Source organism: Salmo salar, chromosome ssa01, assembly GCF_905237065.1.
Source record: "Salmo salar chromosome ssa01, Ssal_v3.1, whole genome shotgun sequence".
NCBI classification, from domain to species: Eukaryota; Metazoa; Chordata; class Actinopteri; order Salmoniformes; family Salmonidae; genus Salmo; species Salmo salar.
The window spans coordinates 42,702,545-42,729,165 of record NC_059442.1 but is presented as its reverse complement, the minus strand read 5'-3'; the positions used below and the strand labels follow the sequence as shown (position 1 = coordinate 42,729,165).

General features: G+C 44.4%; 1 protein-coding gene across 1 annotated transcript in view; it reads right to left on the bottom strand.

The window, feature by feature from the left end:
• mta1 (metastasis associated 1) overlaps window positions 1–26,621 on the bottom strand; it is a 42,389-nt gene that overhangs the window by 2,176 nt on the left and 13,592 nt on the right. Inside the window, exons 3-15 of the mRNA XM_014195485.2 lie at window positions 24,519–24,612; window positions 10,547–10,679; window positions 10,287–10,350; window positions 8,381–8,498; window positions 7,805–7,907; window positions 7,285–7,384; window positions 6,086–6,274; window positions 4,883–5,016; window positions 4,283–4,473; window positions 3,743–3,894; window positions 3,354–3,543; window positions 2,995–3,084; window positions 2,676–2,831 (exon numbers count right to left, since the gene is read on the bottom strand). Coding sequence (XP_014050960.1) covers window positions 2,676–2,831; window positions 2,995–3,084; window positions 3,354–3,543; window positions 3,743–3,894; window positions 4,283–4,473; window positions 4,883–5,016; window positions 6,086–6,274; window positions 7,285–7,384; window positions 7,805–7,907; window positions 8,381–8,498; window positions 10,287–10,350; window positions 10,547–10,679; window positions 24,519–24,612 — 1,714 coding nt within the window. The remainder of the gene's footprint in view (window positions 1–2,675; window positions 2,832–2,994; window positions 3,085–3,353; window positions 3,544–3,742; window positions 3,895–4,282; window positions 4,474–4,882; window positions 5,017–6,085; window positions 6,275–7,284; window positions 7,385–7,804; window positions 7,908–8,380; window positions 8,499–10,286; window positions 10,351–10,546; window positions 10,680–24,518; window positions 24,613–26,621) is intronic.

Below are 26,621 nucleotides of genomic sequence, written 5' to 3'. Positions count from 1 at the left end.
CATTCAGACTAGTCAGGCACAGACAGCACATACAGTTGAAGTCGGAAGTTTACATACACCTTAGCCAAATACATTTAAACTCCGTTTTTCACAATTCCTGGCATTTAATCCGAGTAGAAATTCCCTGTCTTAGGTCAGTTAGGATCACCACTTTATTTTAAGAATGTGAAATGTCAGAATAATAGTAGAGATTTATTTCAGCTTTTATTTCTTTCACCACATTCCCAGTGGGTCAGAAGTTTACGTACACTCAGTTAGTATTTGGTAGCATTGCCTTGAAATTGTTTATCTTTGGTCAAACATTTCAGGTAGCCTTCCACAAGCGTCCCACAATACGTTGGGCGAATTTTGGCCCATTCCTCCAGCTGGTGTAACTGAGTCAGGTTTGTAGGCCTCCTTGCTCGCACACGCTTTTTCAGTTCTGCCCACAAATTTTCTATAGGATTGAGGTCATGGCTTTGTGATGGCCACTCCAATACCTTGACTTTGTTGTCCTTAAGCCATTTTGCCACAACTTTGGAAGTGTGCTTGTGGTCATTGTCCATTTGGAAGACCCATTTGCGACCAAGCTTTAACTTCCTGACTGATGTCTTGAGATGTTGCTTCAATATATCCACTTAATTTTCCTACCTCATGATGCCATCCATTTTGTGACATGCACCAGTCCCACCTGCAGCAAAGCACCCCCACAATATGATGCTGCCACCCCTGTGCTTCACGGTTGGGATGGTGTTCTTCAAGCCTCCCCCTTTTTCCTCCAAACATAACCATGGTCATTATGGCCAAACAGTTCTATTTTTTTTCTCCATCAGACCAGAGGACATTTCTCCAAAATGTATGATCTTTGTCCCCATGTGCAGTTGCAAACCGTAGTCTGGCTTTTTTATGGCGGTTTTGGAGCAGTGGCTTCTTCCATGCTGAGCGTCCTTTCAGGTTATGTTGATATAGGACTCGCTTTACTGTGGATATAGATACTTTTGTACCCGGTTCCTCCAGCATCTTCCCAAGGTCCCTTGCTGTTGTTCTGGGATTGATTTTCACTTTTCACACCAAAGTACGTTCATCTCTAGGAGACAGAACGCATCCTTCCTGAGCGGTATGACAGCTGCGTGGTCCCATGGTGTTTATACTTGCGTACTATTGTTTGTACAGATGAACGTGGTACCTTCAGGCATTTGGAAGTTGCTCCCAAGGGTGAACCAGACATGTGGAGGTCTACAATTTATTTTCTGCGGTCTTGGCTGAGTTCTTTTGATTTTCCCATGATGTCAAGCAAAGAGGCACTGAGTTTGAAGGTAGGCCTTGAAATACATCTACAAGTACACCTCCAATTGACTCAAATGATGTCAATTAGCTTATCAGAAGCTTCTAAAGCCATGACATCATTTTCTGGAATTTTCCAAGCTGTTTAAAGGCACAGTCAACTTAGTGTATGTAAACTTCTGAGCCACTGGAATTGTGATACAGTGAACTATAAGTGAAATAATCTGTCTGTAAACAATTGTTGGAAAAATTACTTGCGTCATGCACAAAGTAGATGTCCCAACCGACTTGCCAAAACTATAGTTTGTTAACAAGAAATTTGTGGAGTGGTTGAAAAACTAGTTTTAATGACCCCAACCTAAGTGTATGTAAACTTCCGAATTCAACTGTATTCTAGGAGTCTTGAACTTCCGTCCTAACTCCAAACCCAGAAAAGATGTCTGTAGCTACCAGCTAGCCTGCACTGCAGTCATCCTAAGAGCAGGGTTTCCCAAACTCGGCCCTAGGGGCCTCCTGGGTGCACATTTTGGTTTATGCCCTGGCACTACACAGCTGATTCAAATAACCAACTCAGCATCAAGCTTTGATTATTTGAATCAGCTGTGTAGTGCTATGGCAAAAACCAAAGCGTGCACCCAGGGAGGGGCAGGACTGAGTTTGGGAAACCGTGCCTTAGAAGACACAGTAGAACCACTCATTATAGGTAGCCTATAGGCCTAGCTCCCTCCCGCCATTACTCTCCACATCTTCCCCCTCCATCTCTATGCAACACACACATTGACAGGTGCTCCTCCTTTCTGAACATGGACATAGTCCCTAGTGAGTGTGGACTAGCCCTGCTGTGGTCCAGGAGAGAAGGGTTATTAGGGGGCGAGGTCCCAGCGAACCACACCACCCCTCTGGTCTCACTCCTGTCTCAGATAGGTCCTGGCTACCGCTCCGTTACCATGACAACACCCGCCGTAGCCTAGAGCGATATACACCACAGAGAAAGAACCCAGCCTTCACTACAACCTACTGAGATGGATATACAGAGACAAAGAGAGAGAAATGGAGAGCAGGAAAAAAAGAGAACGGTGCAAGAGAAGAGGGGGTAAAGGAGAGAGTGACAGAGACAGATGGTGAAAAAATAATAAACTGTCAAGGGAGAAAGAGGGGGGGTAAAGAGAGAAAGTGAAAGGCGGAAAGTTGGTGAGCGAAAAAAAGAGGGTCATGTATAACCAGTTACAGTAGTACATTGAGACAAAGGGAGATGAGGGGGAGGGGTGGAGAAAGGGAGGCCGCAAAGACACAAAACGTTGGGTTGCAGACTCCAACCCCAGTGGAGTGCAGCAATGACCACAACAGTCTTCCATCAACATCCCAACTGCTCCAACCCCTTTCCACTCCTCTCCCGCACCTCGGTCTCTCACCATCAATGCCGTTGTGCTGCTCGTAGGTGCGTTTGCCCAGGATGGTGGGCGAGCCGTTGTTGAGGATGTTGGGTGTGGACTTGATGGGTGTCAGGCTACCCGTGGTGACCGTCTGGCCACGCGGGGGGTCATGTTTGGGAGGGCACGGGTGGGCCTCTGGGGACCCGGAGAGAGGAAGAGACAGAAAGGAAGAGAAAACAGAAAGATATGAGTTTAAAATCGCAAAACCAACACCGGCTAAACAGACTATAATATATAATACAGTATGTCATTTAGCAGACTGAAAATTAAAGACTACAGATGGGCATAAGATCCTCACCTAGATATCGGACAACAGACTCCAGAGGCTTCCTCTCAACTGGCTTCAGCGGCAAGGGCTTTTTGGGCTCGTCTGGCAACCGCAGCGCACCTGAAATACACAAGAGTCAGTATGCATGTACCACATTTCAGCAGACAGTTACATAAGACAGCCACTGAGACCTTTCAAAACATTTTGCAACAGGAAAATAAAACAAACGTTTCTTATTGGACAATTCCAGGTTCCAATTCCTCCCTGTTTTACTCAGTTTTGGTCCGTTTGGTGCCTTAATGAACAGGACCCAGGTCTACGTCGTACTCTCGCTACGCCTTGATTTGGGTGGTGAGGAGGTGGTAGGGGTTGAGGGGTACAGTACTCACACTCTTGTTTGATTTGGGCTGTATTGAGAGGGAGGTAAGGGTGCCGGGCGAGGAAGCGTGGTCTGATGATGTCCTGACAAACCCGTCGGGCGGCGCGTGTCACCTGGGTAGTCTGTAGGTAGAAGGCCTGTTTCGTCTTCACAGCAAACTTGGGGCTCCCACCGTGACGCATAGGCACACTGTGAGGAGACTGGCGGTGGGGGAAGAGAGAGAGCGAGGGTATGAGAAATTGTTAGAGAATAGACAACAAGCAGAGACAAGAGTGGAGTCCAAGACAAAGGGTTCTAAGTTGTTATACAGAATGTCCGGGAAGTTTTTCCTGGTCAGTTTCACATTACCTGTGAAAATGTTTTTATCCAATACATGATATCTCAGTTTGAGTTGTTTACCATGTTGTTGCGGTTGGGTCCAGGCCGCTCTCCTTCCAGTCTGGTTGGCATCTTCAGTCCTCCATACTTCTTCCAGTAGGTCCAGCAGGAAGCACACAGACGACACTGCATGTTGGGGGGACCCCACGAGTACCACTGGTACGAGCTGGTGGCTACACGCACAGAGAGAAAGAGGACACACGTCGAGAGACACCCACAGACTCAGTGAGTCTTTAAAACATTTAAGACTTTATTAACACTACTAAAATAGCTCAATAGATTCTACTGCAGCGTGAGCTGAGCTTTGCCTCGCTCTCCGTCTTAAAAACTCCCACTCCTTCATTGTTAAAGAACAGCAATAGAGATGGAGGCTTGGCTTGGCGCTTTGCTACTGTAGTATGTGGAAGAAATCATACTAGGATGAGAGTGAATCTCAAGGTTCTTCAGGAGGTACTGAATATCTGTACTAGGAGCACATGTACTCTTGACTCCCAGGTTTACTTCCTGGTCTCTTTTTTTCCCCCATCATCCAGGAAACAGGACAGTTGTGGTGTTACTCACTGTAGCAGCTTTCGCAGGCGCGGCCCAGACCTGGGATCTGTCCTGGGGGAACTGATATCACCCCCAGAGCTCCAGGCAAACCCCCGGCTCCGACTGCGGCTCCAGCTGCAGCCCCGGAGCCGTTCACCAGGCCTCCCACACCTCCAGGCTTTACACTGTTAACACTCAGCTGGTTGGGGTTGGGCTTGTTGCTATGAGGAAGTGGGCAGAGGATCAGAGACAGAGATGCAGTCGTCACTATCTGGGCAAGTTGCAAAGTCATAAACCCCGCCTATTTCTACAATTTCTCTTCTTAAAATCAGATTTTAAACCTAACTGATAACCTTATGCCTAACCCAAACCTTAAATTTAAGACCAAAAAGCTTTGCAGCTTGACCATCTAGTGGGAACCGTCATCTGCAGCCAGTCCCAAATATCTCCCTAACCCTTCGGCAACATCCCTCCATTGTTTGCAGACGCTCCACCACTACCAATTACACTTATACAGAGCCTTCCGATCTGCAAACACCGAAGACTTCGCGGCAGAGTGCAAATTGGGACTTGCTGTAGGAGCCTGACAAGAATCACAGTATCCCAGTAGCCAGCCAGATAGATACTCACTAGTTGGGGATGTAGACCTGCTTCAACTTGCTCTCTGCCTCTGCTGCTTTTAACCGTTTCTGCTGTACGTATCTGTCTGTGGTCTTCCACATGTAGTAGTACTCTATGATACTAGTCAGGGACTTCCAGGGGAGCTGCCAGGGAGGACGAGAGACAAGCGGTTTCAACATCACAGATATGTCGTCGTCATGCTTTAGAGCCCTTCCCACCTCACAGACAACGGGTCCTCACCATCATGCTTTAGGGCACTACATTAGTACATTTCCTACATCTTTGTAAGCAAATACTTTGATCTTCGATGGGAAAAATGAACACTGCGATCTTTAAAAAAAGTTTTGAAAGAGGCAACTGAATTGTCAGGCTGCCAGAGAGAGCAAGCCCCACCCCTAACAGCAGCCAGTGGCTGTAGGCTGGGTAGTGCACAGACTGTAACCCACCACCAGGTGGCAGAGTGAGGCACAGTGTAAAGACTGCAGAAACCTCATTCATTTATTCTTCCCCCTCAGGGCAACAACAGCACCTGGCTGACAGAGATATAGACATACAGTATCCATCTCTATAGCTACAGCAGACATGCTGGATTCTCTTCTCTGCTCTCAATAGGGTCCCTGTGAGCCTCTGAGTTGAGTGTCTCACTATTAGTTACATAAAGGATGGGCAACTTTGATGGGGGTGGGGGCCACAACAACAACAAACAAAAAAATCATAGCTCATCATGAGGGGCTACCAGTGGCTAGCGGGTCTGTGTACCCACATCCATACCCACACATGCAGTCAGATCCGGGTATGGATAGTCTTTTGGGGGCCCTAAGTAAAACAAATTGTTGGCCCCCACCCACCTTGCGAGCAAAACATTTTTTAGCGGCCACCCTCTTGAAAGCGGAGAGAAAACATTTACGTTTTACAGTTAATTTACTCCAATGCTACAGATTTTGCCATGGGGAAAAGATTTAGCTGTTTTCTAACACATTTCATGTAATACTCATTTTGCCATGAGGGAACTGATCCGCGGGCCACCAGGTGCCCATCCCAGAGATCCATATTGTGAGCCTTGAACTGAGCCAGTTCCTCTCAGTCTAAGCATTGTTTCTCTTCCCCCTTATTTTGGTGGCATGTACATCAGAGCTTCCTTGTCGAGGCTAGTCTAAGCCAAGGCAGCAGAATCGTGCCTTCCTGACTGGCTACCCGTCAGTCTGTACTCACAAAGTCCTGTTGTATGTCTGTGAAGTCTTTTCCGTATTTCTCCAGGGCCTCTTCAAACAGGTTGGCCTCGGAGGCGCTCCACTCCTCCATTTCGTCCCGGCAGAGAACAGGCCCTCCTTGGGGAACCAGCGCAGCGATGGCCCGCGTCATGTCATAACGCGTCTTATCCAGGCTGTCCATGGCATGGAACTGGGGAGAGGAGGGGGGGGCAAAATGGCAGGTAGTGTTTGGTAGGCACAAAACAGAAGAAACACATCAAAACTGGGAGGTACCATCTGTACTGGTCCAATATGAAACACTTGTGCGTTTTTTTATTTTATTTAACATTTATCTAGGCAAGTCAGTTAAGAACAAATTCTTATTTACAAATGAAGGCCTACCAAAAGGCCTCCTGCGGGGATGGGGGCTGGGATTAAAATAAATAAATACAATATAAATATAGGACAAAACACACATCACAACAAGAGAAACCTACGACAACATAGCAACACATGGTAGCAGCACAAAACAGGGTACAAACATTATTGGGCACAGACAACAGCATAAAGGGCAAGAAGGTAGAGACAACAATACATCATACAAAGTAGCCACAACTGTCAGTAAGAGTGTCCATGATTGAGTCTTTGAAGAGAACTGTGTTTACCGTGTGCCCTAATGAACACAACCCTGTTTACCTTGTGCCCTAATGAACACAACCCTGGTTTACCGTGTGCCCTAATGAACACAACCCTGGTTTTTCCACATACACCCAGCAAACAAAACCCACCCTCGTAAAATACAAACCAAGCAAAGGGTCCCCATTCTGCTTGTCAAAGCCACCAAGGTTGAGGAACAGAGCATAGTCAAAAAACAGAAGTGGATGGTCTATTATCTTGTCACTTGACTTAGTGTGAGCGTCTCTATTGGCGAGTCTGAGTGGATGTGCGTTGTGCGCATGCGTTCATGGATGTGTGTAGCTTGGAGGCCTGCGTTTCATGTTTTATATATGAGGTGCAGAAGTGGGCCGGAACGTGTGGCGTCTGGGGCAGGCTGAATCCTGCTCGTTACTGATCCTCACACTGTGGCAAGCTAACACACACGCAAACAAGCTCACATACACACCTTCTACTGTAGCTCCCAGCATACCCCTGGGCTAACAGCACTCAACTCTGGCCTGACCCTACCTAGGGAAGTGGGCAATGTGTGTGTGTGTGTCTTACCAGGGTGATGTCTCTAGAGGCAGCAGCAGCACTCATGTGGAGACTGGGCTGCCGGACAGAACTACTGCAGTCTAGAGCCCGCGCAAAGGTACCCACTGACCTGAGAGAGAGAGAGAGAGAGAGAGGGATGAGGCGGCAGAGGGAAAGAGATGGATGAGAGACAGACAAGGATACAATTTTTACATTTAAGTCATTTAGCAGACGCTCATTTAGCAGATCCAAAGCGACTTACAGTAGTGAGTGCAAACATTTTTATACTGCAGGAGTCTATTAATCCTCCAGATATCATGTTTTTTGACAATAGTGCAAATCTGACTAGAATAGACCTGTGTGAAGACCAGTCTTCTTACTGATTGATCCAATACCCTTGCACACCGTCTTACCGAGCCACTAACCAAAAAGTCTTACTGAAAAATATTTGACATTGGCTATCCAGTTCACAGCAGTCTTACCAAGGCACTACCACTACAGTAGAACCACTTACCCATTCACCACAGCCCACCGGACCGGAGCCACTTACCGAGCCACAACCAGGAACTGGTCGATCTGTTTCTCTGTGAGGGGACTGCTGGGGTCCCACACCCTCTCCTCCAACTTGGCCAGGTCCCTGCCATCCTCCTCACCTGGGGGTCCAGTTAGCACAATCACCAGTTAGTAAGCAGTCAGCACAGTCACCAGTCTGATACACTCCATCGGACTAGACAGCCCTGTGGTTAACCAAACTCAATTTAGTTCTGGCTCTCCAAAAGACTTGGGGTGATGTGGTTATGATTCCTTCGATAGAGAGATCCACAAAATGGTGAATATCCTGCCCTTTGACCCTCTCCAACACAATTGGTGTGACATGGCTCCTCAGTAAAACTCACTTTGATAACACACTCCTTGTCATAACGTTGCATAATTGTTCCAATTGCACTGGGTTTATTAGGCAGTGGGACAGACGCCCATGCCCTCCCACTGACTGAGCCTTGAGATGAGATCGGACCCGGCTTGCACTACCAAAGAGAATACTAGCCAGGAGGCTAATCTACCAGCTAACCTATGGAAAATGCTAACAGTCCACAGTTTTGTGTACGAGTGTCTTTGGCGTACGTACCCTCTTTGAGGAAGTCTGTGATGTCTGCCTGGTACTTGTTCCCCACCCTGATCTCCCCTTTATCAGCCAGCAGAGTCTTCTGTTGGGGGTCGTAGACCAACGAGTAGAAGAATGCATCCTGGAGAGAGTGAGAGGGAGGAGGAAGAGAAGTGGGGAAAAAAAGAGGGAGGGATAGAGAGAAGAGAGACATTAGAAAAGAGTTAGAGAAATAGGAATGGAGAAAATGAGTGGGGTTGTGGATTGAGAGTGTGTGTGTGTGTGTGTGTGTGTAGAGAGCAATCTTTCGTCTCCTCATTACTGACTGTGAGAAGAACATTCTGGGTCAACACACTGAATTATTCATACAGCACCAAGACTCACAACTAAACACACACACACACACACACCACAGTCAGTTGGACACAGGCACACAAACTTATCCAACACGGTCATACAGTACCAGTCAAAAGTTTGGACACACCTACTCATTCCAGAGTTTCTTTATTTTTACTATTTTCTACATTGTAGAATAATATTGAAGACATCAAAACTATGAAATAGCACACATAGTAACCAAAAAAGTGATAGATAAATCAAAATATATTTGAAATTCTTCAAAGTAAACACCCTTCGCCTTGACAGCTTTACGCACTCTTGGCATTCTCTCAACCAGTTTCACATGGAATGCTTTCCCAACCGTCTTGAAGGAGTTCCCACATATGCTGAGCACTTGTTGGCTGCTTTTCCTTCACTCTGCAGTCCAACTCATCCCAAACCATCTCAATTGGGCTGAGGTCAGGTGATTGTGGAGGCCAGGTTTATCTGTTGCTGCACTCCATCACTCTCCTTGGTCAAATAGCCCTTACACAGCCCGGAGGTGACAAATTATATCCCATCTGGTTTGCACTTAGTGGGACTATCGCTGCAGAACGCTGTGGTAGCCATGCTGGTTAAGTGTGCCTTGGATTCTAAATGAAATCAATGACAATTACACCAGCAAAGCACCATCACACTTCCTCCTCCATGCTTCACGGTGGGAACCACACATATGGATATCATCCGTTCACCTACTCTGTGTCTCACAAAGACACAGCGGTTGGAACCAAAAATCTCAAATTAATGACCATTGCTTGTGTTTCTTGGTCGAAGCAAGTCTCTTATTCTTATTGTCTGTTACTTGAAATCTGAAGCATTTATTTGAGATGAAATTTCTGAAGATGGTAACTCTAAAGAACTTATCCTCTGCAACAGAAGTAACTCTGGGTCTTACTTTCCTGTGGCGGTCCTCATGAGAGCCAGTTTCATCATGGCGCTTGTTTTATGCGACTGCACTTGAAGAAACGTTCAAAGTTCTTGACATTCTCCAGATTGACTGACCTTCATGTCTTAAATTAGGTAGTCTTTTCTCTTTGCTCATTTGAACTGTTCTTGCCATAATATGGACTTGGTCTTCATCTTCTGTATACCCAACCCTTCCATGTCACAAGACAACTGATTGGCTCAAATGCAATAAGGAAAGACATTCCACAAATTAACAAGGCGCACACACACACACCTGTTAATTGAAATGCATTCCAGGTGACTACCTCGTGAAGCTGGTTGAGAGAACGCCAAGAGTGTGCAAAGCTGTCATCAAAGCAAAGGGTGGCTACTTTGAAGAATCTCAAATATAAAATCAATTTCGATTTGAATTAAAAAAAAAAAAAGTGGGTTACTACATGATTCCATGTGTGTTATTTCATAGTGTTGATGTCTTCACTATTATTCTACAATGTAGAAAATAAAAACCCTTGAATGAGTAGGTGTGTCCAAACGTTTGACTGGTACTGTACATCAGAGCCATACATAGAGGCTATGGCACACACCATTCACTCTCTGAGAAGACGGTGTTATGAGGCCTGTGAGGACAATAAAGACAGCCACCTACCTCCCGGTCCAGATATGACTTCAGAGCCTCAGTCTCATTGAGCAGAGTGACACAACACTTCCCCCTGAGACACACACAATCTGATTGAGATGTAGCTCTTAAATACAGTACAGCCGTATAACACCAATGCGTTCCTATAATACAGGTGAAAGAAAGTGCCATCTGTTCTCCAGGCTGTGTTTTAACGTATACTTGTAACCAAATCTCATGGTCTGTAGCAGGTAGCTAACACAAGGTGAGATGGTAAGGACATGTCGTACCGGATGTGTGTAGCAGGTAATGACTCCAGCTGGCGGGACAGGAACAACTCTCTGTGTCTCAGCTGGTGTTTCTGTTTCTCTGGCAGGTCAACTGGGTTCAACTCCGGGTTCTCCATCTCCTCCTCCAGCTCTCCTGATAGGGGTCAAAGGTCACGTTAGTTAGCTTGCTCGCTCACACACAAAACAGGGGTTTTGGGCAGAACTGGCAAGGATTGAGCCAAGTGAGGGCACCACATACTGAAGAACCAGCGACCCAGAGCCAAACAAAAGGATTAGATGCTACAGAGATTTGTTTTCCAAGAAAACAGTGAAGACAAACAAAAACAGTATTCACACCATGAAGGTAGCTAGGGTAATGAGGCAGATGAGCTAGGGTAATGATCCAGAGGAGTTCATGTCAATGCTTTGTGGCACTGCAGGTGCCAGGCTCATTTAGTAAATGAGAATATTGATCCCTGCCTGGACTGGTGAGTTTCTCTATAAGCCCCTCTATTCTCCCCCAGCATGTTTCTCTCTAACCTCTCCCTCTACTTCTTTCTTTATACCCCCTCTCCCCATGTGGGAGAAGACACAGAAGAGTATTTCAGCAGGCGTTGGATGTGTGTGGTCTATGAGGAGGAAGGTGGAGGAGAAAGACGTGGGGGATGGAGCTAAAGGCGGGAGGGAGACGAGGGGGAAGGCAGAAGAGCGACAGATACAGTACATTCGGAAAGTATTCAAACCCCTTCACTCTTACGTTACAGCCATATTCTAAAATGGATTCAATTGTCCCCCCCCCAGTCTACACACAATACCCCATAAAAACAAAGCAAAAAAAAGTTCAGAAACGTTCGATCGGGTTCAAGTTCGGCCTCTAGCTGGGCAACTCAAGGACATTCAGAGACTTGTCCCGAAGCCACTCCTGCATTGTCTTGGCTCTGTGCTTAGGGTCGTTGTCCTGTTGGAAGGTGAACCGTCGCCCCAGTATGAGGTCCTGAGCAGGTTTTCATCATGGATCTCTCTATACTTTGCTCCGTTCATCTTTCCCTCAATCAGGTCTATTCTCCTAGTCCCGGCTGCTGAAAAACATCCCCACAGCATGATGCTGCCACCACTATACGTCACCGTAGGGATTGTGCCAGGTTTCCTCCAGATGTGACACTTAGCACTCAGGCCAAAGAGTTCAATCTTGGTTTCATCAGAGCAGAGAATCTTGTTTTTCCATTATCTGAGAGTCCTTCAGGTGCCTATTGGCAAACTCCAAGCGGGCTGTCATGTGCCTTTTACTGAGGAGTGGCTTCCATCTGGCTACTCTACCATAAAGGCCTGATTGTTGGAGTGCTGCAGAGACGGTTGTTCTTCTGGAAGGTTCTCCCATCTCCACAGAGGATCTCTCGAGCTCTGTCAGACCAAGGCCCTTCTCCCCCGATTGCCCAGTTTGGCCGGGTGGCCAGCTCTAGGAAGAGTCTTGGTGGTTCTAAACTTCTTACATTCAAGAATGATGGAGTTCTTGGGAACCTTCAATGTTACAGAAATGTTTTGGTACCCTTCCCCAGATCTGTGCATCAACACAATCTGTGCCTTTCGGAAATCTATGGACAATTCCTTCCCTCTCATTGCTTGGTTTTTTTCCTCTGACATGCACTGTCAACTGTGGGACCTGATATAGACAGATGTGTGCCTTTCCAAATCATATCCAATCAATTCACTTTACCACAGGTGGACTCCGATCAAGTTGTAGAAACATTAAGGATGATCAATGGAAACAGGATGCACCCGAGCTCAATATCAAGTCTCATAGCAAAGGGTCAGAATACAAAAGGATCAGTTTTTTTATTTATAAATTTGCAAAAGAAATTAAAAACCTGTTTTTGCTTTGTTATTATGGGCTATTGTGTAGATTGATAAGGGAAACAAATAATTTTATCCATTTTAGAGTAAGGCTGTAACGTAACAAAATGTGGAAAAAGTGAAGGGGTCTGAATACTTTCCGAATGCACTCTGTGTGATTAATAGCCACACACACACGGAGCGAGGGTGACCGAGAGAAAGAAGGGAGAGTGAAGACGAGAGAGACCAAGGGGGACAGGGGGTAGAAAGCGAAACCAGCAGGCGTGTGCTCCAGCTCATTTGAAGTTTCATTAGAGAAGGCGCTAGACCGGAGACAGGGAGACCCAGGAGAGAGGGAGACCGAGACCGGAGAGAGGGAGACCTAGAGAGGGAGACCGAGACCGGAGAGAGACCGACAGAAGCAATCAAAGGATTTCCAGGAGAAGGGAAGTGGGACCAGAATCAATAAGTGCTCACTCTCGCCAACACTCACTCAGCACCCACCAGACAGACTCTTATATAGACTCTTATTATAGACACCATCACAGAATGGACAAACACTACGGTACATAGTCCCACAGCCAAACCAATCTGACAAAAAAAGCATGTAACACAGGTTGAAAAAAAAAAAAACTCTGAACCAATTATATTACATTTGGGGACAGGTTGAAAAGCATTAAAAATTTATGGCAATTTATCGAGCTAATTTGTCCTGGGATATAAACGTTGAGTTGTTATTTTACCTGAAATGCACAAGGTCCTCTACTCCGACAATTAATCCACACATAAAATGGTCAGCCGAATCATTTCTAGTCATCTCTCCTCCTTCTAGGCTTTTTCTTCGTTGGACTTTATACAGCAATTGTCATCCAACTTTCATAATATGGTGTAATACCAGAACCAACCAACCTCAGTTCATCTTTCAATCACCCACGTGGGTATAACCAATGAAGAGCTGGCACGTGGGGATATTCTTCTATAAACCAATGAGGAGATGGGAGAGGCAGGACTTGCACCGCGTTCAGCGTCACAAATAGAACTGACTTCTATTTTAGCTCTTGGCAACACAGACACTCGTTGGCAAGCGCGTGCAGTGCAATGATTGAATAGCATGTATGTGTACATTATTTTGCAATGCATGCGACGTGAGCGGTGTGGTCAGCACGTAACACCGATGCCAAAGCTGATGTGCATAGCTATGTAACGTAGGTACTCGACGTAAATGTTGTACTACAAGTGCAACACAGCATTCCTAACCTAGCCCACAATGTCTGCTGTGTGGATCGAGCAGTCATTTGAAAGAGAAAGAAAATTTCAGCGATACAACTAAGGTGAAATCCATTAACGCCAAGATAATGGAATTCATTGCCCTTGACAATCAACCGTTCTCTGTCGTGGGTGATGTTGGCTTTCGCGACTGGTTGAGCACCGGCACACACTACTAACTTCGATATTTTTCAGATGTTGCCCTACCGGAGTTGCACAGTAATAGCGGCACTGCTATTAGCTTCACAACATACGATGGAACGCCGTTTGGGCCTTGGCGTGTCAAAAAATATATGTCAAATAAACAAGTAAACAGGCCACGAACGGTGCTTACACAATACCGCGTTGGTAATAAAGTATTATTTGTTCGACCGCAACTTCTGGGGTAGCTAGCTAGCTTTAGCTTGGTACCTAGCTAGCACCAATACAACCAAACCTTAAAACAATGGCCAGTAGAAACTGCATTAATTTTCATTATTCTTAGCAATGATTTAGGAATCCTTGTGAGTAAGTATTAGCTAGATAGCCACTTGTTCACCTTTTGAAATTGAACCTCAGTTCATGAAAATAAATAGCTAGCCAGCTACTTAGCCCTGTTGCCCAAAGCTAACGTTATAAGCAGCCAGACAGTGCCATCTGGCTAGTGAGGCTCGACCGGACCGGGTTGTGTTGTGAAGCTAGCCACAATAAGGATTAGGTACAATAGTGGAATTTGCAGTTTGCCTTCAAAATAAAAGTACTAATTTGAAAGAGATGCAGAAGGTTACAATTGGTGGAATCATGCCATATTTAGACTAGATCCAACAAGGTTGGAATCTGAAGCAATGAAATGGGGTATCAGTCTACTCGGTGACACCCACAGAACACAACTGTGAAGAGTTTACGCAAATATTAGTGTTGTAGCTCTTATCGCGGGACTGTGTGTGTGAAATCACCTCCCCAGTCAGCCCATTGCTTGTATTGACATTCATATTGCACTGTACAGCTTTACCTAAGGATTGGGGATCAATGAAATGGGGTATGAGTCTACTCAATACACAAGATATTTTTTCCCAACATCCTCCTCAGAGTTATCAGACTCAGTATTGTTTTTCCTCAGGAATAGTGTTCAATACTCATAGGTTGACAATAAATGTGGCTCAATTCACAGTTGTTTCAGAGTTCCGCAATAAGAGCTACGACGCTAATGTTCTCTAGGTGTCACTGAGTAGACTGATACCCCATGTCATTGATCCACAATCCATAGGTAAGGCTGTACAGTGAAATAAATAAGCCCCCGATGCAATTCTAAAGTATAATACATCCAGTGTGATTAACAGATGTGAAATTAACAAATTATTGTATTTTGTTGATTTGATATAACATTCCAACCTCATTTAGCATGATCTATTCAATTATGGCATAAATCTACTATTTGTATTCATTTACATCACTGTCAATGACAGACTTTTATTTTGAAGGCTAACCGCAAAGTCCAATATTGGGGTTATCATTATTGTGGCTAGCTTCACAAATGGGTCCGACCACCATTAATCAAATAAGAACGGTCTTATAAAATTAGGGTTATTTTAGATGACACCTAGCTATATAGTTAACTAGCTAACTATAGCTACTGAAACATGTCGTTTTGCTATGTTTTTGTGGAAGAACATTGTTTGCATCCATGAGCTGGCTAGCTTTTTTTGTAATTTTTTTTAATGACCAACCCTGTAGGTGCGCGAGACAACTTTACCAGCATCATAGCCTGCGTATCAATGAATCGTTGTGACATGAAATACGAGTGATAGTGTAATCAATGTGTAATAGCCACGTAAAAAAAATTAATGAGCGCGTTCAATTATTATGTGACGTGCAGTCATATTCAGGTCCTGATTGGTCAACAAGCTTATTTGACGTGTATCTTTTTTTGACAAGCAAAAACCCAAATCCTGGTTAAGAATGAAACGACTGAACAATGAAACAGCACAGAGGGTAAGTGAAAGAAAAAGGTTTTGATTATGTTTTACTGGTAATGGGGACATACGTAAATGCCAACAAAATAACCTTTTGGGTCAGAGTGGTGTGTGTGTGTAACCTTTATTTAACTAGGCAAGTCAGTTTAGAATAAATTCTTATTTACAATGACGGCCTACCCCAGCCAAACCCGGATGACGCTGGGCCAATTGTGCTCCGCCCTATGGGACTCCCAATATTAGTTTTGGATTATATTATATTTGACTAGTCGGCTGTACCTAGTCAATAATACAATCGCAGTACCGAATCACAATGCATATAGAATCACAATACATATAGAATTAGCACTTAAGTATTGTGTTAATATCGTCCCAGGCAATTCCCAGCCCGAGTTGAAGAGGATCAACCATCTGGCCTGCTTTGGCCTGGGGGTATGTAGCCAGGTGGTGGACAGGTGCAGTAGCACCATTAACACCAGCCCCTGACTGACTCCCTGAGCCCTGACTCTATCCACCCATAAAAAGACACAGACCATTTTCTGGCACAGCACCAAATCCATACTCTCCACAAATTGCCTCTCCATCTCACCTGCCCGTACCAATTCTCAATTATTGATGAATGAGAGGCCTTACGAGTAGAGGAGGGAAAGAAGAGAGGAGAGACACCTCAGATCCCGAGCTCTGAAGGACTTTTACTTTTTTTCAACGATGCATTCTTCTAAAAGTTATGAAGTCTAGCCTACATTGAGAAACAGTTCTTCACCACTCTATTCTTTTGTGTTTGTGAATGGATTCATCGTCACCATTGATGTCTATTGTTTACTGAAACTAACGGCCTACAGTTCTAGAGTTCTCACAATAGAAAGGGAAATTAAAGAGAGGCCAAGTCACATGGGCCTGTGAGGGAGGGGCCAGAGGAGCAAAAGGCCACGTCAATCAGTGGGACCAACCACTCGGGAGGCAGCTCTGCCGACAGGGGCGGGGCTAAAACCTGGAGTAAGGGTGCAGTCACAGGCCCTCTAAGGGAAGCCTCCAACCGAATCCCGGCAAGGAAAATATTTGATCTGTGACTCACAGCACGCACACACACACGCAATAATCCAGAATGGAGAAAGAAAGCCATCAACAACACAAGGACAATGTTCCACAGGGCCACTCTCAGAAAGTGAAGTTCCCTCTCCCATTTCCAAACACACACACTGGTTGGGAAAGCTAACAGGCCCTCAGATTTTCCCCTTGGGCTGACGGCTCCAGAACCAGACAGGATACAGCAGCAGCCCACCACCACACCCATGGGGTGAAGAACCATTCCTTACATGCATACTTCACATATTGCAAATGTCTGTCTGGGGTAGCGTCCCAAACGGCACCCTATTCCCTACATAGTGCACTACGAGTGCTGGTCACAAGTAGTGCACTATATAGGGAATAGGGTGCCATTTGGGACAATTGGGACTTCTGGAGGGACTGACTGCTGGTGCTGGCTGCACATAGAACCAAGAGGCCCATACTCCACACACAGACAAATGCACACAAACCGGCACAAGTTGGGACTGTCCGGGACACACACGGTTCTCAAAAATGAACAGTGGTTCTCCCGCAGGAACACACAGAAAGAGGAGAGAGCTCATGGGCTCCTGAGTTCTTCTGCAAAAAAATATAGAATTAGAGTTGGATAAATGTAGATAAACTTGCATTTTTTCACAAGGACTCATACAGGATACCAACCTAAACATTAAAACCTTCAATCCAATTAAAAAAAACTTGATTTTGGACAAAATGACCTGAATGGACTATTACTTCCAAGGACTTTCAAGTAAGAAAGAAAAACACAGTGGAACCTGGAAATACCAACCAACACAAATCTGAGTGAGTAATATTCAGTCTGAAGCCACTTTCCAAGCCAAAAATGTAAAGACAATCTCTTGGTAATGTTGTTATATAAAGCTATGTAAACAAGTATACTAAGCTACCAAGCTGCTAGGACAGAACAGACCTGGCGGCACCTTCAATTAGCACTGAAGTCTGATGTGTGAAAACTCTTGAGCCCAACAATGGCAGGAGAGTTTCACAGATGATGACGACCACCCCCCCCCAGCACTAAACACACCCAGGTCCCACAACTGCAATGCTCCTCCATCATCATTGAGAGGGATAAAAATCACAGAGCTGGAGATCAGAGGCAACCCCATATCAGACCTATGCCCCTTCTGCCCGACCTATGCCCCCCCCCACCCCTGCGGCAAGGACCTCAACATAACAACAGGACATATGCCAGGCCGGGAGCAGAGCAACAGGCCCAACCCTCACTATTACCCCCGCCCAAGCCAATCCTGCGACCTAAGAGGTATGTATCAGATGCTCAACATGCTCTGCTCACACCTACTGTGATGGTCCAGGCCTAAACCACACAAAAACAACACTAAACACCATGGAACACAAAGCTTCTACTACCGTAAATTCCGGACTATAAGTCGCAACTTTTTTCCCAGGATTTGAACCTCGCGGCTAATATATGGATTTTTCCCGATTTCAAATGTTTTTTCTCCAAAAAAACATTCTGTGACGTGCTCAGTTTTTTGGTGGCATGAAGCTTTCATTAGACCAATAAAATTGCCGAACGGGTTAAGGTCAAAAACTTTTTTGTTTACTGTTTAGATTAAATCGAGCACTCTCAAACTTCCCATCATTCTGATTACGGTAGTCATTTTGTCACCCTCATGGCAAAGACACGGAGAAATGCATATGAAGCAGGTTTCAAGTTGAAGGCGATTGATCTGGCTGTTGAAAAAGGAAATAGAGCTACTGCACGGGAGCTTGGTCTTAATGAGTCGATGATAAGACGTTGGAAACAGCAGCGTGAGGAATTGACTCAGTGCAAAAAGACAACTAAAGCTTACTGCTAATTTTTTGATGATCAAATGATCAACAGAGAAAAATGCCCTCGTGTGCTAGCTATATCCCCCAATAGAATCCCCATACTTTAAACGATGACAGCTTCTCCATCCTAGAGGGGGATCTCAACAATTTTCAGGCTCAGGGACATGTACTAGTCTGTGGCGAACAAAATGCCAGAACTGGACAAGAACCCGACACTCTCAGCACACAGGGGGACAAACGCCTACCTGGAGGTGACAGCATTCCCTCCGCCGCATGTCCCACTAGACACAACTACAAAAACATACTGTAACCAACAAAAACGGGTCACACCTCCTGGAGCTCTGTTCCACGCTGGGTAAGTACTAGAGGTCGACCGATTAATCGGAATGGCCAATTAATTAGGACCGATTTCAAGTTTTCATAACAATCGGTAAACTGCATTTTTGGACACCGATCATGGCCGATTACATTGCACTTCACGACGAGACTGCTTGGCAGGCTGACTACCTGTTATGCGAGTGCAGCAAGGAGCCAAGGTAAGGTGCTAGCTAGCATTAAACATATCTTATAAAAAACAATCAATCTTAACATAATCACAAGTTAACTACACATGGTTGATGATATTACTAGTATATCTAGCTTGTCCTGCGTTGCATATAATCGATGCGGTGCCTGGTAATTTATCATTGAATCATAGCCTACTTCACCAAACGGGTGATTTAACAAGCGCATTCGCGAAAAAAAGCACTGTCGTTGCACCAATGTGTACATAACCATAAACATCAACGCCTTTCTTAAAATCAAAACACAAGTATACATTTTTAAACCTGCATATTTTGTTAATATTGCCTGCTAACATCAATTTCTTTTAACTAGGGAAATTGTGTCACTTCTCTTGCGTTCTTGTGCAACAGAGTCAGGGTCTATGCAGCTGTTTGGGCCGCCTGGCTCGTTGCGAACTGTGAAGACTATTTCTTCCTAACAAAGACAGCCAACGTCACCAAACGGGGTATGATTTAACAAAAGCGCATTTGTGAAAAAAGCATAATCGTTGCACGAATGTACCTAACCATAAACATCAATGCCTTTCTTAAAATCAATACACAGACGTATATATTTTTAAACCTGCATATTTAGTTAAGAAATTCATGTAAGCAGGCAATATTAAACTAGGAAAATTGTGTCACTTCTATTGCATTCATTGCACGCAGAGTCAGGGTACACGCAACAGTTTGGGCCGCCTGGCTCGTTGTGAACTAATTTGCCAGAATTTTATGTAATTATGACATAACATTGAAGGTTGTGCAATGTAACAGGAATATTTAGACTTATGGATGCCACCCGTTAGGTAAAATACGGAACGGTTCCGTATTTCACTGAAAGAATAATAGTTTCCGGATTTGACCATATTAATGACCTAAGGCTCGTATGTGTGTGTTATGTTATAATTAAGTCTATGATTTGATATTTGATAGAGCAGTCTTACTGAGTGGTGGAAGGCAGCAGCAGGCTCGTTAGCATTCATTCAAATAGCACTTTCGTGCGTTTGCCAGCAGCTCTTCGCAATGCTTCATGCATTGCGCCGTTTATGACTTCAAGCCTATCAACTCCCGGGATTAGGCTGGTGTAACCGATGTGAAATGGCTAGCTAGTTAGCGGGTGTGCGCTAATAGCGTTTCAAACGCCACTCGCTCTGAGACTTGGAGTAGTTGTTCCCCTTGCTCTGCAAGGGCCACGGCTTTTGTGGAGCGATGAGTAACGATGCTTCAAGGGTGGCTGTTGTCGATGTGTTCCTGGTTTGAGCCCAGGTAGGGGCGAGGAGAGGGACGGAAGCTATACTGTTACACTGGCAATACTAAAGTGCCTATAAGAACATCCAATAGTCAAAAGGTATATGAAATACAAATGGTAGAGAGAGAAATAGTCCTATAATTCCTATAATAACTACAACCTAAAACTTCTTACCTGAGAATATTGAAGACTCATGTTAAAAAGGAACCACCAGCTTTCATATGTTCTCATGTTCTGAGCAAGGAACTTAAACGTTAGCTTTTTTACATGGCACATATTGCACTTTTACTTTCTTCTCCAACACTTTGTTTTTCCATTATTTAAACCAAATTGAACATGTTTCATTATTTATTTGAGGCTAAATTTATTTGATTGATGTATTATATTAAGTTAAAATAAAAGTGTTCATTCAGTATTGTTGTAATTGTCATTATTACAAATAAAAAAATAAAACAAATCGGCTTTTATTGGTCCTCCAATAATCGGTATCGGCGTCGAAAAATCATAATCGGTCGACCTCTAGTAAGTACATAGTCAATGGTAGGCTGAGGGGACTCTCATGGTAGGTACACGTATAGCTCATCTATTGGCAGTAGTACTGTGGACAACTTTATCACTGACCTCAACCCAGAGTCTCTTAGAGCATTCAGTCAGTCCACTGACATCACAGCAAAATCATGTGGCATCAAAGCCAAAAGGAACTGATAATAATAATAATAATAAAGAAATGCTATAGATGGAAGGAAAATTGTGTGGAGAACAACCAAAAAAACTATATTAGGCAACAACAAATTCCATCCCTTCTAGACAATTTCCTGGAAAAGGTTTCACTGTAATAGTGAAGGTGTAAACTTAGCAGTAGAAACCTAAAAAGCATATTTGACCTCTCAGCTTCCCTATCAAAAAATAAAATGTAAAGCAGACAACCTAAGAAATTAACAATGACAAAAGGTTTGATGAAGAATGCAAAAACCTAAGAAATTGAAAACCTATCCAACCAAAAACAGAGACCCAGAAAACCTGAGCCTACGCCTTCACTATGGTGAATCACTGAAGACAGAAATACACTACGGAAGAAGAAGGAATAGCACGTCAGAAATCAGCTCAATGTAATTGAAGAATCCATCAAAATCTAACCACTTCTGGGAAAATTGGAAAACTCAAAACAAACACCACCACAAAGAGTTATCTATCCAAAACAGAGATGTATGGATAAACCACTTCTCCAATCTTTTTGGCTCTATAACAAAGAACAGCAAAAACATATACATGATCAAACACAAATCTTAGAATCAACTATTAAAGATTACCAGAACCCAGTGGACTCTCCAATTACATTGAATGACCTACAGGACAAAATACAAACCCTCCAACTCAAAAAGGCCTGTGGGGTTGATGGTATCCTAAATGAAATTGGCTATACTTAAACTGTTTATCATCCTCAGCTCTGGCATCTTCCCCAATATTTGGAACCAAGGACTGATCACCCCAATCCATAAAAGTGGCGACAAATTTGACCCCAATAACTCCTGGAGGATATGCATCAACAGCAACCTTGGGAAAATCCTCTGCATTATCATTAGCAGCAGACTCATACATTTCCTCAGCAAAAACAATGTACTGAGCAACTGTGAAATTGGCTTCTTACCAAATTACCATACGACAGACCACGTATTCACCCCGCACACCCTAATAGACAAACGAACAAACAGGCAAAATCTTCATGCTTTGTTGATTTAAAAAAAAGCATGACTCAATTTGGCATGAGGGTCTGCTATACAAATTGATGGAAAGTGGTGTTTGGGGGGGAAACATACAACATTATAAAATCCATGTACACAAACAAAATAAAATTGGCAAAAAAACACATTTCTTTCCACAGGGCCGGGGGGTGTGAGACAGGGATGCAGCTTAAGCCCCACCCTCTTCAACATGCCAATCGCACTAGAACAGTCTGCAGCACCCGGCCTCACCCTACTAGAATCTGAAGTCAAATGTCTGTTTGCTGATGGTTGGGGACAGAAGCACCAGATCAAGGACGGCCTACAACAGCACCTAGATCTTCTGCACAGATTCTGTCAGACCTGGGCCCTGACAGTAAATCTCAGTAAGACAAAAATAATGGGTGTTCCAAAAAAGGCCCAGTTGCCAGGACCACGAATACAAATTCCATCTAGACACTGTTGCCCTAGAGCACACAAAAAAACTGTACATACCTCAGTGTAAACATCAGCGCCACAGGTACCTTCCACAAAGCTGTGAACGATCTGAGAGAAGGCAAGAAGGGCCTTCTATGCCATCAAAGGGAACATAAAATTCGACATACTAATTAGGATCTGGCTAAAAATACTTGAATCAGTTATAGAACCCATTGCCCTTCATGGTTGTGAGGTCTGGGGTACACTCACTAACCAAGAATTCACAAAATGGGACAAACACCAAATCCTCCGTGTACAATGTAAAACACCAAATAATGCATGCAGAGCAGAATTAGGCCGATACCCGCTAATTAACAAAATCCAGACAGGCGCGGTTAAATTCTACAACCACCTAAAAGGAAGCGATTCCCAAACCTTCCTAACAAAGCAATCAACTACAGAGAAATGAACCTGGAGAAGAGCCCCCAAGCAAGCTGGTGCTGGGGCTCTGTTCACAAACAGACCCCACAGAGCCCCAGGACAGCAACACAATTAGATTCAATCAAATCATGAGAAAACCAAAAGATAATTACTTGACACACAGGAAAGAATTTACTGGCCCTAAACAGAGAGTACACAGTGGCTAATACCTGACCACTGTGACCGACCCAAAATTGAGAAAATCTTTGACTGATGTACAGACTGTGAGCATAGCCTTGCTATTGAGAAAGGCTGCCGCAGACATACTGCCCACAAAATGAGGTGGAACTGAGCTGCACTTCCTAACATCCTACCAAATGTATGACCATATTAGAGACAGATATTTCCCTCAGATTACACAGATTCACAAAGAACTCGAAAACAAATCCAATTTTGATAAATGCCCATATCTATTGGGTGAAATAACACAAGTGTGCCATCACAGCAGCAATATTTGTGACCTGTTGCCACAATGGCAACCAGTGAAGAACAAACACTATAGTAAATACAACCTATATGTATGTTTATTTATTTTCCCTTTTGTACTTTAACTATTTGCACATCATTGCAACACTGACATATGACATTTGAAATGTCTTTATTCTTTTGGAACTTTTGTGAGTAATGTTTACTGTTCATTTCACTTCTGTTTTTTTTATCTATTTCACTTGCTTTGGCAATGTAAACATGTGTTTCCCATGCCAATAAAGCCCCTTAAATTAAATGTAGAGCTCCTCCTTGCTGACTGTGTGGTCCACAAAAAAACCACTGCCACAGAATCCCCCCCCCACTTCTCAGCACACAAGCTACCACACCCAACCTAACGTTCAGCCCCACAGATTCAGTCGTATGAGTGGACACAGTAGTGCAGTCAGTGAGTTAGGCCTTGGGAGTGCTGCAGTCTAGAAGGCTTAAATTCTCTAGTCAGTCAGACCCTGGGTCTGATGCAGAGCTCCCTCTTCTCAGTCTCAACATAAAAAAGGTCCAGTAATGAGCAGCCCAGTGAAACCACAGCTACCGCCAGCAACAGCTACCGCCAGCAACAGCTACCGCCAGCAACAGCTACCGCCAGCAACAGCTACCGCCAGCAACAGCTACCGCCAGCAACAGCTACAACCCTCACAGCATCAAACACTGAAAAGCTAGCTTGTACACACACAATCGGGAGGAAAAGAACACACAAATAAAGCAATGCTGGCATGCACAGTCATTCACAGACGATGACGCAAACACAATTCTGCATAGACGAGCAAACGTACACAAAACACTGACATTGGCCTAGACTAGTCCAAGACGGATACATAGGTCCTTCACTACACATTCACTCTTCAGGCAGAAGTCATTAGGTTCAATTAGGTTTAGATTGCACATCTGAAAACCTTATACACAAGAGCACTTGAGTCAAACTGTCCATCTGTGATCTATACAAGGCGATGAAGTGTCATTGGATGCTGAATGGTGGTTAGTGAACAGGTCTCTCTTGCAAGACGTTTTAATGGAATGAGAATAGCCCGTTTAAAAGGTTCCATCCATTTAAAAGTGGTTTCTGACTGAACACTCACTATACTAGGGGATTTGAATTTTGGCATTCGATGTTGAACAGTGGTTAGTTGGTGAAGACTTCTGACTGAACAGTGAACCGTGCGTGTCACTCACGTGCGTGTTTGTCGGCCAGGGCGATGAGCGTCGAGGAGATGTCCCTGCGTCGATAGAAACACACCACTTTAGCCTCCACGTTTCCATTGGCAGTCTGCAACACAACGTGAGAGAGAGATGAGATGGAGGGTTACCATGGTAACGACCGTAATCCGCCAGCCCAGCCTGCCACACGTCATTGGTCACACACCGAGAGAGTAGAGTTGGAGTTTGCTGCTGATCTGAGAACAGAAAGATCAATACCAGCTAGGCTTATACGTACTAATGAGAAACTAGCCTGGTGAAGTCTGGGTTTTACAGGTTGTAGAAACAGTAGTACAACTAGGCTAGGCCTGCGTAATAACTAAAGTATTTTACATTTCAGTGTTGATTGGTTGATCAAAGCGGGTTGACTACTCATCGACGATGAGGTACATTTTTCTGAATTAGTCTTCGCTTGATTCATCACCTCCTTCCTTCTCAAACAACTTCGGAGAAGATGACCCAAAGTCCCTCCCCTCTTACCTTTTCCTCCAATGCCTTGAGGATTCGAAGAATGAGGGATCCAGGAGAGACTTATTGGGAAAGAGCCTGTGTTATGCCTGTCTGGGCAGGCTGACTGAGTGACATGAGAGAGGCAGCTTAGCTAGGCCTATACTCAGCTCTGTGTCTACTGTCAATCACAGACAGACACTAGTCTCCAGTACAATAAAACAACCAGACAGGACAGTTGGCACCTGTTAGGACTAGGGCTGTTACGGTGACAGTATCACCACCACACCGGCAGTCATGAGTCATACCTCACCAAATTCCACGTGACCGTTGAATCACAGTAACTAGGCTTCTCCAAAACTGCACTCTTATGTCGCAGATGGCCATTAGTAGCCTACCAAACTTGCTAACAGCTAGTTGCTAATGGTATGGTACTCAGCGATCTACTGTCCCGCTAATCACTCAGACGGCAATGCAAATACAATCGAATTAAACATTTCATGAGAGCCCTGGCATTCAGAGTTTGAGCGGAATAGGATCCCCAGAGAAAGCCAGCTCCTCATAGCTGGTTGATGCATGGAATGAAATAAGTGTTCCTATAAGCACATGTCGCACAACATTTCTTCTGTAGGCTATGCAACAAAAAAATGACGCTCTCTCTCTAGGCTTAGCCTACTGTATTTATTTCTCAACTTTCCTAATATTAAGCACATTGCTACGCTTACAACCGGAGTAGCTTACCTGGCTGGCATGAAAAATAACTGCCGTAAAAGCTTGTAAGATGGTGGTTGTAAGATGGCTGCCGTATCATGGGCTCTTCACCAACCTTGCTATTTTGTTCGATTTTTCGAATTGTTTGTACATAATGTTGCTGCTACAATCTCTTATGACCAAAAAGAGCTTCTGGAAATCAGAACAGCGATTACTCACCTTGAACTGGACAAAGAATTTATCTTTAATGAGTCGGACGAGAGGGATTTACTCCAAACACCCGAACAGGCCCTCATCCCCGTCATTAGCAGGAGAAAAAGACAGAAGAGGTATTGCGGAAAGAGAGCGGGGTGTCTTGCGAGGATATGCCACCGAGTGGCTAATCTGCCTTTGCCATCCGTACTATTGGCCAACGTACATCCGCTGGATAATAAATTGGACAAACTAAAAAGCAACTATATCATACCAACGGGACATTAAAAACTGTAATATATTGTGTTTCACCGAGTCGTGGCTGAACGACGACATGAATGACATACAGCTGGCGGGATATACACTATCGGCAGGATAGAACAGCAGCCTCTGGTAAGACAAGGGGTGGCGGTCTATGTATATTTGTAAACAACAGCTGATGCATGATATCTAAGGAAGTCTTAAGGTTTTGCTCACCTGAGGAAGAGTATCTCATAATAAGCTTTAGACCACATTATCTACCTAGAGAGCATCTACATTTTTCGTAGCTGTCTACATACCACCACAGACCGATGCTGGCACTAAGACAGCACTCAATGAGCTATATGCCGCTATAAGCAAACAGGAAAAAGCTCATCCAGAGGCGACACTCCTAGTGGCCAGGGACTTTAATGCAGGGAAACTTAAATCAGTTTTACCTAATTTCTATCAGCATGTTAATTGTGCAAC